General features: G+C 49.8%; 4 protein-coding genes across 4 annotated transcripts; 1 reads left to right on the plus strand and 3 right to left on the minus strand.

Moving 5' to 3' along the window:
• Positions 1 to 417: 417 nt before the first annotated feature.
• On the plus strand, positions 418 to 1,543 carry BDV37DRAFT_167271 (GNAT family N-acetyltransferase). Its single transcript, XM_032079275.1, has 2 exons — positions 418 to 582; positions 699 to 1,543. Exons 1-2 carry the CDS (start codon positions 479 to 481, stop codon positions 1,219 to 1,221), a joined length of 627 nt encoding a protein of 208 aa, XP_031939354.1. The 5' UTR covers positions 418 to 478; the 3' UTR covers positions 1,222 to 1,543.
• On the minus strand, positions 1,324 to 3,757 carry BDV37DRAFT_273230 (amidase; the record flags this gene model as incomplete). The annotated part of the gene is made up of 3 exons (XM_032085021.1): positions 1,324 to 1,475; positions 1,556 to 2,957; positions 3,704 to 3,757. The coding sequence occupies 3 exons, from the start codon at positions 3,755 to 3,757 to the stop codon at positions 1,324 to 1,326; spliced, it is 1,608 nt and encodes a 535-aa protein (XP_031939355.1).
• An 81-nt stretch (positions 3,758 to 3,838) lies between these two features.
• On the minus strand, positions 3,839 to 6,437 carry BDV37DRAFT_167238 (putative protein kinase (Lkh1)). Its single transcript, XM_032079274.1, has 6 exons — positions 5,386 to 6,437; positions 5,242 to 5,320; positions 4,844 to 5,191; positions 4,328 to 4,790; positions 4,187 to 4,274; positions 3,839 to 4,116 (listed from the first exon to the last, which is right to left on the minus strand). The coding sequence occupies exons 1-6, from the start codon at positions 6,217 to 6,219 to the stop codon at positions 4,063 to 4,065; spliced, it is 1,866 nt and encodes a 621-aa protein (XP_031939356.1). The 5' UTR covers positions 6,220 to 6,437; the 3' UTR covers positions 3,839 to 4,062.
• Positions 6,438 to 9,139: 2,702 nt separating this feature from the next.
• On the minus strand, positions 9,140 to 10,891 carry BDV37DRAFT_285158 (uncharacterized protein; the record flags this gene model as incomplete). Its single annotated transcript, XM_032087658.1, has 2 exons — positions 9,140 to 9,786; positions 9,844 to 10,891. The coding sequence occupies 2 exons, from the start codon at positions 10,889 to 10,891 to the stop codon at positions 9,140 to 9,142; spliced, it is 1,695 nt and encodes a 564-aa protein (XP_031939357.1).
• Positions 10,892 to 10,967: the final 76 nt, after the last annotated feature.

Below are 10,967 nucleotides of genomic sequence, written 5' to 3' on the forward strand. Positions count from 1 at the left end.
CAAACCACATAGAACACTTCTTCCGTCTAAGATACTCTAAATGGAAATGTCTAATCGTGACCAGAATACCATACGCACATTGCATTCGCAATATCAGTAGAAGAAAGACCCTGTACTCCATCCACAAACACAACCCTTGCTCCTCAGATATCCTCTACCACCGAACCACAAACCCAAGAAGACTAATACAACTACCACATCCACATTCCAATGGATTATATACAATACCCAATAAGACAATTTACCAAAACTTCCCTGAAAACCAGTCCCACTGACAGATACATTAATAGCTAAACACAACACATACCTGACTCAACCCCCCCCCCCCCCCCCCAAAAAAAATGACTCACCCACCCCAAATACTAACCTCAACATAAAAACCCGCTCGACATCTCCTACAACCTAGACAATACTAATCCCACATCGGCAACCCTATTCTACATATATATATATTTATAATATACTCAATATCCAGAAGATGATATCCTTCCAAACCGCCCGCCTCGACATCCGCCCCCTCGTCCTCTCAGACGCGGAGGATGTCTTCGAGATGCGACGCGATCCGGAGGTTGCGAAATGGGGGTTCGTTTTTCTATTCCATTCTATCCTATCTTATTTCTCTTTTGTTGTTTTCCTGTTATTGGCTAGTTTGTGTGTGTGTGTGTTGATTGTTCGATGTTAACGGGTGGAATAAACAGGTCAAGCGGAACACCGGATTTGAGTATCTCTCAGACGATAGATTGGATGGTATCTCGCTCTCTGGGGTCTGATGTCGACGATACTACGATAACACCGAAGAAAAAGAAGTCTGGTCCGAATGTCATATTCGCTGTTCGTGAACTACAGCCCAGTGTGGCCTTTCCTGGGGGGAAGGTCATCGGGACCATGGGGATTAAGCAGTTGGGGATACCCTTGGATCCGGCGGGCTCGAATCGGGTACGCTGGGAGCTGGGGTATGGGTTTCATGCTGGGGCGTGGGGGAAGGGGTATGCGACTGAGGCTGCGAGGGGAGTGTTGGGTCATTTTGGGGAGATTAGACGGGCTTTAGAAGGGCAGGGGCAGGGGTATGAGGCTGTTGCTGTTGTAGAGGGGTTGTGGGCTGCTACTGCGGAGGAGAATTTAGGGAGTCAGGCGGTGCTGAGGAAGTGTGGGTTTGAGTTTGTTGGGAAGTTTGTAGATGACCTTGGGAGGAAGAATTTGGATTTTCAGGTATTGGTTTGAAGAATATGTTTCATGATTGGTAGATGTACATGTCGAGGGCAAGGGCTGCCAGGTTATATATGTGTATACTGTACCTGTCTAGATGTTATGTATATAGTTAGTTTAGGGGAGAATGGGCGGTTTCCTTGCGGCGAGGACGGATTCGAATTCCTGCGCGAGGGCTAACAGTTCCTGGTCTTTCCAGGGTTGGCCCATTAGTTCGATGCCGATGGGGATGCCCAGCGGTGCGGAGGGCGTCTCGGGACTGAATCCTGCTGTAAAGATATGAGCACTTGACTGTCTAGTATCTAGCCAGGCATTCACTATAAAGGCGCATTGATATGGTTCAACATACCAGGCAAACAAATCGCCGGCCGTCCTGTCAACGCCGCTAAAATCCCATTTCTACCCGGCTGCATGGTGCACCCCACACTGGCGACAAGCTGTTTCTGATGTGGATACACCAAGGCCGTGAGTCCATGCTCTTGGAAACACCGCTCCACTGACCCCTTGAGAGATTCTATCCTCTCAAGTCGGGAGCGGTACTCGGGGCTTGTGGGCGTAAACTCGCCGCCTTGGAGTGTCTGGTCAAAGACGGCCGTCATGGCCTGGGGGTTGTATTGGCCACTTGCTGCGATGGCGGCCAAGGATCTGTGCGGCGTGGTTACGGTTTGTGAGTTGAGAAATGCGTCGAGTATCGTGCGGAATTCGTAAGCTTGGGTGTCCGCTGTATTGCGGAGGCGTAAGACGTCCCAGTCGGGTATATGAGGAATCTCAACGAAGTCAATGGATGGTAAGTTGGTTCCAAGTCTGGCTAGTGCGTCACAGATGGCTTTGTTGATCGTTAAACCTTCGGTCGTGGTTCCGTCGCTAAAGTAGTCTTTTAAGACGCCTAGTTTTATCTTGGACGCACGGATGTGACTGACTGATTGATACCGTCGCGGATTCAGAGTCGCAGGGTCTCCCGTATCTTCTCCTCTCATTGCCTCGAAGAGAATCCGCACGTCCCCCACCGTCCGACCCATCGGCCCGGCTACATCTTGTGTTTCTGTAACTGGAACAATGCCTTGCCGGGAGACCTGGCCGCGAGTCGGACGGAAGCCAACTACTGCGCAGGCAGACGCTGGAGACCGCAGTGAGTTCATTGTGTCGCCACCACAGCCTACCAGTCCCATGTTCGTCGCCAGAGCGACGGCCGTGCCACCGGAGGAGCCACCAGGGGTGCGGGTGAGGTCGTAGGGGTTTAGGGTTTGGCCGCCGAGGGAAGAGAGGGTGATTCCCTCCAGCGAGAACTCGTGCAGGTTGGACTTTGCCAAGATAATGGCGCCCTTGTTCAGGAGGTTCTGCACGACTGTGCATGAGGTGTCGGTCGTTAGTGTGCGAAGAGCTTGAACGCCGGACGTAGTGGGAAGAAAGGCTGTCGTATAGGTATCTTTGAGAATTACTGGGACGCCGTGCAAAGGTCGGAGAGTGGGTTCAGATCTATCCTTATCGGTGTTGTCGACGCAAGACGCGAGTTCTTGGTCTTTCTGGTAGGCTTCATGCACGGCGTTAGGGTTTACGGTGAGAATCGCTTTCAAGGTGCTATTGTACTGGTGTATGCGGGCGATATACGCAGTGATCGTTGCGGCGCATGTCGTTCGTCTATGAATAAGTGCCGAGTGGTATTGAGGTATGGTGAGCTCATCCAGTGCGAAAGGGACGTCCGTGTTGGTCTCAGTACTGCCCATGATGTGTCGAAAGAGATGTTGATGTGGCTGTCAATGAGATTATTCTGAGAATATAGAACATGAGGGGTTCGATAATGAGGGGTATTTGGCCGTAGTCTATGCCACTAGCGTGACTATCGAGCTTAGATCGTATCGTAGTGTCGTCTGAGATATATCGTGATTTGCTGATCATCGCATCAAGTCCGATATGAGCCGCCATCGCGTCATCCTAACAGAGGAACGGAAAAGAAACCATTTTCAACAGTCGTTAACGTATAGGGGTCGTATAGTCCTATAAGTACAAAAGGCAACCCATCAGAATCCCTCCGATAGGCGAGGGAGAACATGCGAAGGCATCATTCTGGCCACCGATGAAGCCTCGATGGCACTGATCGTAGTGACCGTCAAACTCACTACCACGAGAGCGAAAGAACAATATACCAGACAACTATGCAAGATATAATCCTGTATCATATCACCAGAGCGCCCCAGAAGACGATGAATAAAATCCGATAAGAATGAAGCACATCCACGATGCGGAGAAGATATCAAATGAAGGAAAAAAACAAGACCATATCCCACAAGCCCCAGATCCTGACCCCCAGTGGTGCGAAGAGAAGTGAATAAAATAAAATAAAACAGCATGTCCTCCGTAATAAATAAATTGATAAGAACCCATACTGGTGTCGTTACACTTTTGCCCATCCGTTCCGGTCGCTGGATTCCTTCAGGTCTCGATGGCTTTTCGACGAACCGCTAATAGCTCCGGGCAATTTATCCAGCAGGCATCCCACCCCAGAGACAACCCTCTCGGTAGTCTCCACAGCATTATCGATCATCATAGGCATGGCTGCCATTTCGATGATGCATATAACCAAAAGAATAAACCATCTATCGTAACTTATAAACCCGTACTCATGCAAATTACAGACTGGCTGGCCATCGAGGCACCAGTGTCATATAGCCACTTGAGATCAACACGACGAGCATTCGCCGGAAAGGTACTCATTAGAGGTGTGTGTCAGTCTAGCGGCGTTGGGTGTTGCGCTGCAACTGTTCCCCAATCCGCAGAGCTTCAGTGCCATCATCCACTATGGACTCTTTGAACCACGGATGCTTGAGAGCATCCTTGGCTGTGATCCGGTTTTTCGGGTCATAAACGAAAATGCGCTGTAAAAGATCCAGGAATAAACGGTGGAACTTGGTGCTGGTGGGAATAAAATCCTGCTACATTTAGCAACGACCTCAGAAGTGGAACAGCGTAACCGAAGACATACTGTCAATTGTTTCATCGCCCTCACATACTTCCGTGAAGCACGAGTAGTTTCATCGTTAGGATAATCGAGCTTGTTGCGGACGAAGTATCTAACGCCGATTAGCACTTATGCAGTACACGAGGGGGTGGGGATGGAATATACTTGGCTGCCTGATTCTGGCTCCCACTCCGTCCGCCTTGCATTACTTGTCTTACGAGACGAGTATCAATCCGGTCGCCTATTACAGCCTCCATCATGGCAAGATGCTCCAAATTGTCATGAGTTTGGAACAGAGCGTCCCCTGTGAAGAACTCGACCAGTATACAGCCGATACTCCAAATATCACAAGGGAAACTCCAGCCGAGATTCAGAATGATCTCTGGGGCCCGGTAATGTCTGGTGGAAACAACGGAAGAGTGATATTCGTCATCGAAGGTCGCAGACCCAAAATCAATCAGACGAATCTCGCTGTCCAACAAAACTCGTCTTTGACGTGCGCTGCGGGAGATCGCGTGTGACGACGACGGGATCGTGCGGTTGTAGGTGAAGGTTTGATAGGCATTACTGACAAGGAGGATGTTTTCGGGCTTAAGATCGGTGTGAATCAGGTTAAGATCGTGCAGAACTATGCGATGTCAGTATCGATTTACCGATGATTTGGACGATAGAAACACCTACAGGCCACGCTGGTGAACAACTGCCGAGCAAAATTCTGAATTTGACTGCTGGGAAAGGGAACGAAGCCGTTGCCCTTCAGAAAATCAAAAACACTTTGCCCAAGCAAGTCCGTGACAATGCAAATGTGATTGCGATAATCAAAGCAGTCGCGTAAATGGATGCATTTGTTACGATTTTGCCTGTCGTTTGAAGCCAACGTCGACAGCACTCGAAGCTCAATCCGCGACGCGTCACGGTACTTCTGGATGGAACGAATGATCTTGACCGCAACACGAGTCTTACGGTGCTTATCATACGCTTCGACCACTTTCCCAAACGTCCCCTGGCCCAGGAGTTTTATGATCGAATCTATCAAGTGTCAGTCAAGCAAGTATATCCAGTCCCCGGGTGCTACCTACATCGGTCTGTTAATGGGGTATCTGGTGTCACAATATAATGACCGTCATCGTCATCGAACTTTTCTCCTCGGTTTGCGTACTATAGTGGGTTAAATACGGCGACCCTCGAAAAAAAAAAAAATAGAGAGAGAGAGGGCCACTTACGTCCCGAACAACAGGCACTGGAACATCCTTTGCCTTGATGATTGGCTTAGGAGGTGGAATATAGTTCAAAAACGCATCACCGGCGTTCTCCAGCTCTCGCCGTTTCTGCTCGTCTCGAGCAGATTTGCGGGTGGTAACCCGTTTCCGTTTTTGTCCAATATTAGCATCCTCATAGTAAACACCATTGCTCGCACCAGAGCTGCCCTGAGAAAGCGAAGTCGGTGCAGTAGTGTGCAGAGACGTCGTACGATCTGTTGAAATCGAACCAGCGGAGGAATTCTCCCCATAATTCTGAGGATTGATCGAGAACGACGGACGATCATAATATGTTACATCATACGCAGACTCGACTCCCGTGCGCCGTTTCTTTCCCGCGGGCTGAGGCAGGTTTCCGTTAGAGGCTGCCGTCACGGTGGACGTCGTCGCAAAGCTGCGAGCGGAGCCCTTGGACTGCTCCGGCGGTGGAGTATCGTCGATGACAATAACTTCCTTCGGAATACCGTTCTTGTAGAATTCGCCCCAGTCTGGCTTTTTCCTCCTTCCGGCCTGGGTTGGGGCCGCGCTAGCGCTGACCCCATTGTGGGTTGGGGGCATGGTTGCCGTCGTCGTTGTCGGCGTGGGAGCCGCGGAGACGATCTTGGGAGATTGTGTGAAAGGTAGGGTGGCGGTTGCCGGGTTGACGGCGTAGGGATAAGTGGTGGCCAGGCGAGAGGTGGCCGCGGCGGACGTGGTCGGATAGGGAGGGTTCGGTTGGTAGGGCGGGTGGTGAGGATATCCGTAGTGCTGCTGATGATGCGTAGGGTGTGTCGCCGTGGCGGTGGAGGGAGTAGACATGATGAGAGAAATCCAGCCGGTCGTCGGAGCGGCGGATCCTGGCGAAACACAAGGGAAGAATTCTGAAGGGGGAGGAGTGGTTTAACACCGTCGGATCGCAGTAGACCGTCGTAATCTACTTTTGGAGGGTGGTGGAAAGACAGGGGACTCGAAACACCAGGTCGGAAACCCGGAGTTTCTCGTAATGCTCCCAGTCGATTGATAGACGGCGAATCCGATTGAGACAGCGCAAAGAAAAGAGAAAGAAAGGAAGCAAGAAAAAAGGAATGAATCAAAGTTGTCCCACGGAATATAGACAGAGAGGCGATGAAGATGAGAGAGGAGACAGGAGATGGGAGAGGGAGAGAGCGAGAGATCGTAGGAAGGAAAGCGGTTGAGAGGCGTGGGGGATGATGACTGAGAGGCGGTCGGAGCAACGACGCCTTCAGAGGTCAATACTAGGAGGAAATGGGGGAAAATATGGGAATAAATTGGATGGAGGGAACGGTAGGATTCACGTTTGTCTGATTTGCTTTGCTTGGACAATGGGCTGTACCATTGGCATCGGTTTCGGTCCGTAAAACCAAGCAGGGGAGCAGTGAACAGGTGATATCCGTTAGTATGATTTGATACCTGGACGGAGTGGAAGGGTAATAGAGAGAGAGAGAATGTGAGGCTGCTGCGCTGAGGCGAAACGGATCAATAGGATAGAAACAATTATGTATTTTATCTTTGACAAAAGAAATCATTCAGGGAAGAATAAAACAATACAAAAAAAAAAAAAGGATCGATCAAGTAAGAGGCATTATGCACCTAATAATAATAATTATAATAATAATAGTGAAATAATTATAATACTATATAGAAGAAGAGGAGAGATTCTGGTAAAAATATCAAAAGACCGATATTGATCGCATTGAGGAAAATCCGCCGAAACCCACGACACACGGACGACGAGGATGTTTTGGCAAATGCCAACTGCATTCATTAATGGGCAACTCGTACAGGTTGAGGAGGCATTGGTGCTCGGATATGACACGCACCAGCAGTTTTGCAACTCCTCCTTCTGGGGTGGACCGCCATTCAATCTTAAGGGAATTAATCTAATTAATTAATCTATTCCCATCGTGAAGCAGATTCAGATCGTGCAAGACGCGATCTCTTCGGTGTGTCTTAGGGTTGCTGGCCTGTTCGGTTATACTACTAAAGTACTCCCTACATTTATACACGATCTATACAGGACAGACATACTCGGTACCAAGAGTACTAGTAGTTATAAAGATATCGCCCCTAAAAGAAGCCCCCATGGAAACGACTCACCAGCCGACATTTACCCATCGCACACACCCACACACAGCCATGGAGGTCACTCGCAGATCGCAAGGCTCATCAAAGTGCTGCAGCGCCCGGGGCAACCCAGTGATGAAGAGCGGAATAGCGCCGGGAGTCTAGCCTTAATCGTCCCATCCACTCCCACTTAGTATAGGCCGACTCCTCATTTGTATTTTCTAAATTTTTCTTTTTTGGAATTTCTATTTCCTCCCCGGATGCAGAAACATTCTTGAAATAATTTAAAATAAATCAAATTCTTTCAAATGCCAATAGATATCAGAATCAGGGGAAGTACGAAGAGTTTTTGGTTTCCCCTTTCTTCGCTCAGATGCAATGTCGATCTGAAGTTGGTTGGCCATGGTGTGGCGACGGTGGGAGAAGTGCTGGGTGTAGGCGGCGTTTCCAGTCGACCGGAGCAACCACTTGTCAAGGAAGCAAAATCTCTTGTACTGAAAGTCTGAAACATAGTTTCACCTCAGGAAATACCTGGCAGAAGTAAAATTAAATCCCCTAACGTACTAGTAGGTACATACATAACATACTACTACTAATACTCCTACTACTACTAGGAGAAACTCACTCCCTAGGTAAACTTCCTTCTCTTTTTTCCCGGCACTTACACACATTTAGTACATACATACAGACATACATACAACGCTAGTCCCATCCTGGTGTGGCGCCGTTGGAACGATTGATTGGACGAGATTGGATGGAGCCCCTCCGCTTTTTTTTGGTCAGGTTCCCTTGGCTCGCTGCGAACTGATGTCATTTGGTTCATCGACTCTCCCTCAATTTCAGCCATTTTGACACTTCGAATCTGGTACTGTCACTCCGACAAGGTTGAACCGAAGAAAAGTCTTTGCGGATCGCTCAATATCTGTTCTTGTAAGGTTAATTGAGGTGTTCCCCGTGGCCGTGAAAGGCAATGCGGGTGCTAATGTGATGACGATGCGATCTCCGCATAAGATCTTCTGCTTGCGTGTCTGGTGCGTAGAGGTTCCCGCAATAAGCCCACGGCCTGAACCCCAGTACGCAGTAGAACAGTTCAGCGTATGGAGTAGACTGAGTTGGAATGGAACTATGGAACGTGACCTGAGTATGTATACGCAAGTATTGTCCTCTACAATCACCGGCCGGTCGGGTTGGAAAAAATCAGACAAAGTTTACATTCATCAAGTTATCTGATTTTTATAATTTTTTCCCCTTACCGTCACAAAGGGTATAAGAAGCAAGGTGATTGTATCCTGCAGTGGCCTCTGCAAAAAAAAAAAAGACCCCACCCCAATTAAATCGAGTACTCGTGACAATAATAATAGTAGTAGTAGTAGTAGTAGAAGGCCATAAAAAAGAAACGGCACACATATGCAGTGACTCCACTCCGACCTCGACGAAAAAATGCACGCGGAGAAAACGACACGAACAAGCGTGAGACACCCGAGGCGGAGGTGTCGAACAAAAAGAGAATATACCGACCGCAACGCCAGAGACCACGGTCCTGCGCAGTAACTGTGCGGACCTCGAAAGAACAAGAAAGATCAAATGCTAAGTCGAGAATGCAACGAAACTAGCATCAACGGTTCATTTCATATCGGACAGGAGGAAGGCCCGTTCAGTCTATTCGGTCTTCCTTCAGATCCTTCGAATACGCTTTCTGTACGTGCCGGGAACCTCTGCCATCCAGCTCGAGCATGAATAAGATGTCGCGGACCTGAACCCCCGAGCCCTTGTCTTTGTCCTCCCGCCACATTCCCAGTCGTTTCGCGGGCACGACGGCTGGTTCACGGCCAGGTTTCTCAGAACTAGTCCCGCTTGGAGTCGCGGTACTGACACGTGATGGTGTAGAAAAGCCACTGCTGGTGGCTGGCGCCCCCCGATTCAACCACGAGTAGGACTTTTTGGTTCCAAACATACGGCCCGAGAGCATACTATTGGTGGCGAGTCGTGCGGTTTCCACAGACTGCTGGTGTTGCTGTGCCTCGCTTGCCTTCGCATCCATGAGCTTCCTAGCCTCCTTCTTTGATATTCCCTTCTTATCGATACTCGGGGCTTTTTCTGGGATCGGCGTGGAGGCACCGGAGCCAGGTATATCTACGGATTCGGCCCTCACCGGTCCGCCTTCGCCTAGGATAGCATTCGCACTGCGCTTGGCGCGTTTGGCGGCTCGGCTTTCTTCACTAGAGTTGTCTCTTTCCATTAGCGCACGATATTTTTCAGCTAGTGATTTAGCTGTAGGCTGCTCGGTCGCCAAATGAGGTCCTATGTTTTGTTAGCCAACGTCAAAGCAAAGAACCATCTGCCAAGAGTTGAACACACGTTTGAGTGGTGCTTGGTCACCTGCCCCGGCCCCGTTAGGCACACCAGCCGAAACAGCCATGTCCTTGTATTCAATAGGGACAACTCCATGTGAGTGGGCGCGTCGGCTTCGGGCAAGTGTAGAAGAGTAGTCAATAACGCCCCGCAGTCGCTCTTCGCAAGAAATTGACATCAAGTTCAGGATGTCCACCAAGGGCGCCCCTTCTTGATTCAAAATGGTCTGGCCCGTACGTACAACAGATGATCCGTCGGGCCCGGTAACTTCGATGGGTTGCGGACGGCCTGGTACCGGATGAAATAAGCCTTCAGCTGGTATACGAACCCCAAGCTCAAAGCCACGCCGTTGCAGTTTTTGCTCCAGAACTTTCGTCAGTAAGAATGGCTCTTGTAGGTGGTACTGGGCACGTCTAGCTGCTTCGGTATCCTCTCGCGTTGGTTCGTTGGGATCTTTGAACGGGGCAGGGGCTGGTGCTGGTGGCTCAGAATAGAATGACTCCTGAGTTGCTGGCGGTTTGTATGGTGAGGGTTCTGTGAAGCTAGGCTGTGTTGATATTGTGGAAGCTTGTGATGTAAAGGATGTATTCAGCGGCGGTTGTGGCTGTTGTTGTGGGAGAGGTTGTTGAGGTCTTGGAGGCTGCTGTGCCTGGGTCCCCGGAGCTGAGTAACTGCTGGTAAGAAACGCTTCTTCCTCCCGAACATCGATACCAGACGAAGCCAGGACATCTGTGAGCTCTGCGGCATCTGTCGCTTTCTCTACCGGTCGGGAAGGTGGTCCCATTGTGCCTGCAGGTGGGGGAGCGGGTGTTTGTGGTGTTTGTTGACCCGTGCCGTTCAAATTCGCGCCATTTACAGGCATCGGTTGGTTTTGAGGTAGTTGTAACGTTCCAAAGCTCGGTGAAGCGTAAGGTGATTGCGGGAGAGGTGAGAGGTGTTGCCGTTTGACCTGTGGAGGGACGCCACCATTCACCGGGGAAGCTGCTCCCGGAGAGGGAGAGGACCCCGGAGGGGAGAAAGACTGGGAGAACTGCTGCGGCTGTGTTTGCGCCATGATGACTTGTGTTGTTTTATTTTTAAGTGGTAAATTCGTACAGGATATCGTTTGTAGACTCGGTCACGTCTATCGA

The sequence above is a fragment of the Aspergillus pseudonomiae genome (assembly GCF_009193645.1).
Source record: "Aspergillus pseudonomiae strain CBS 119388 unplaced genomic scaffold BDV37scaffold_56, whole genome shotgun sequence".
NCBI lineage: Eukaryota > Fungi > Ascomycota > Eurotiomycetes > Eurotiales > Aspergillaceae > Aspergillus > Aspergillus pseudonomiae.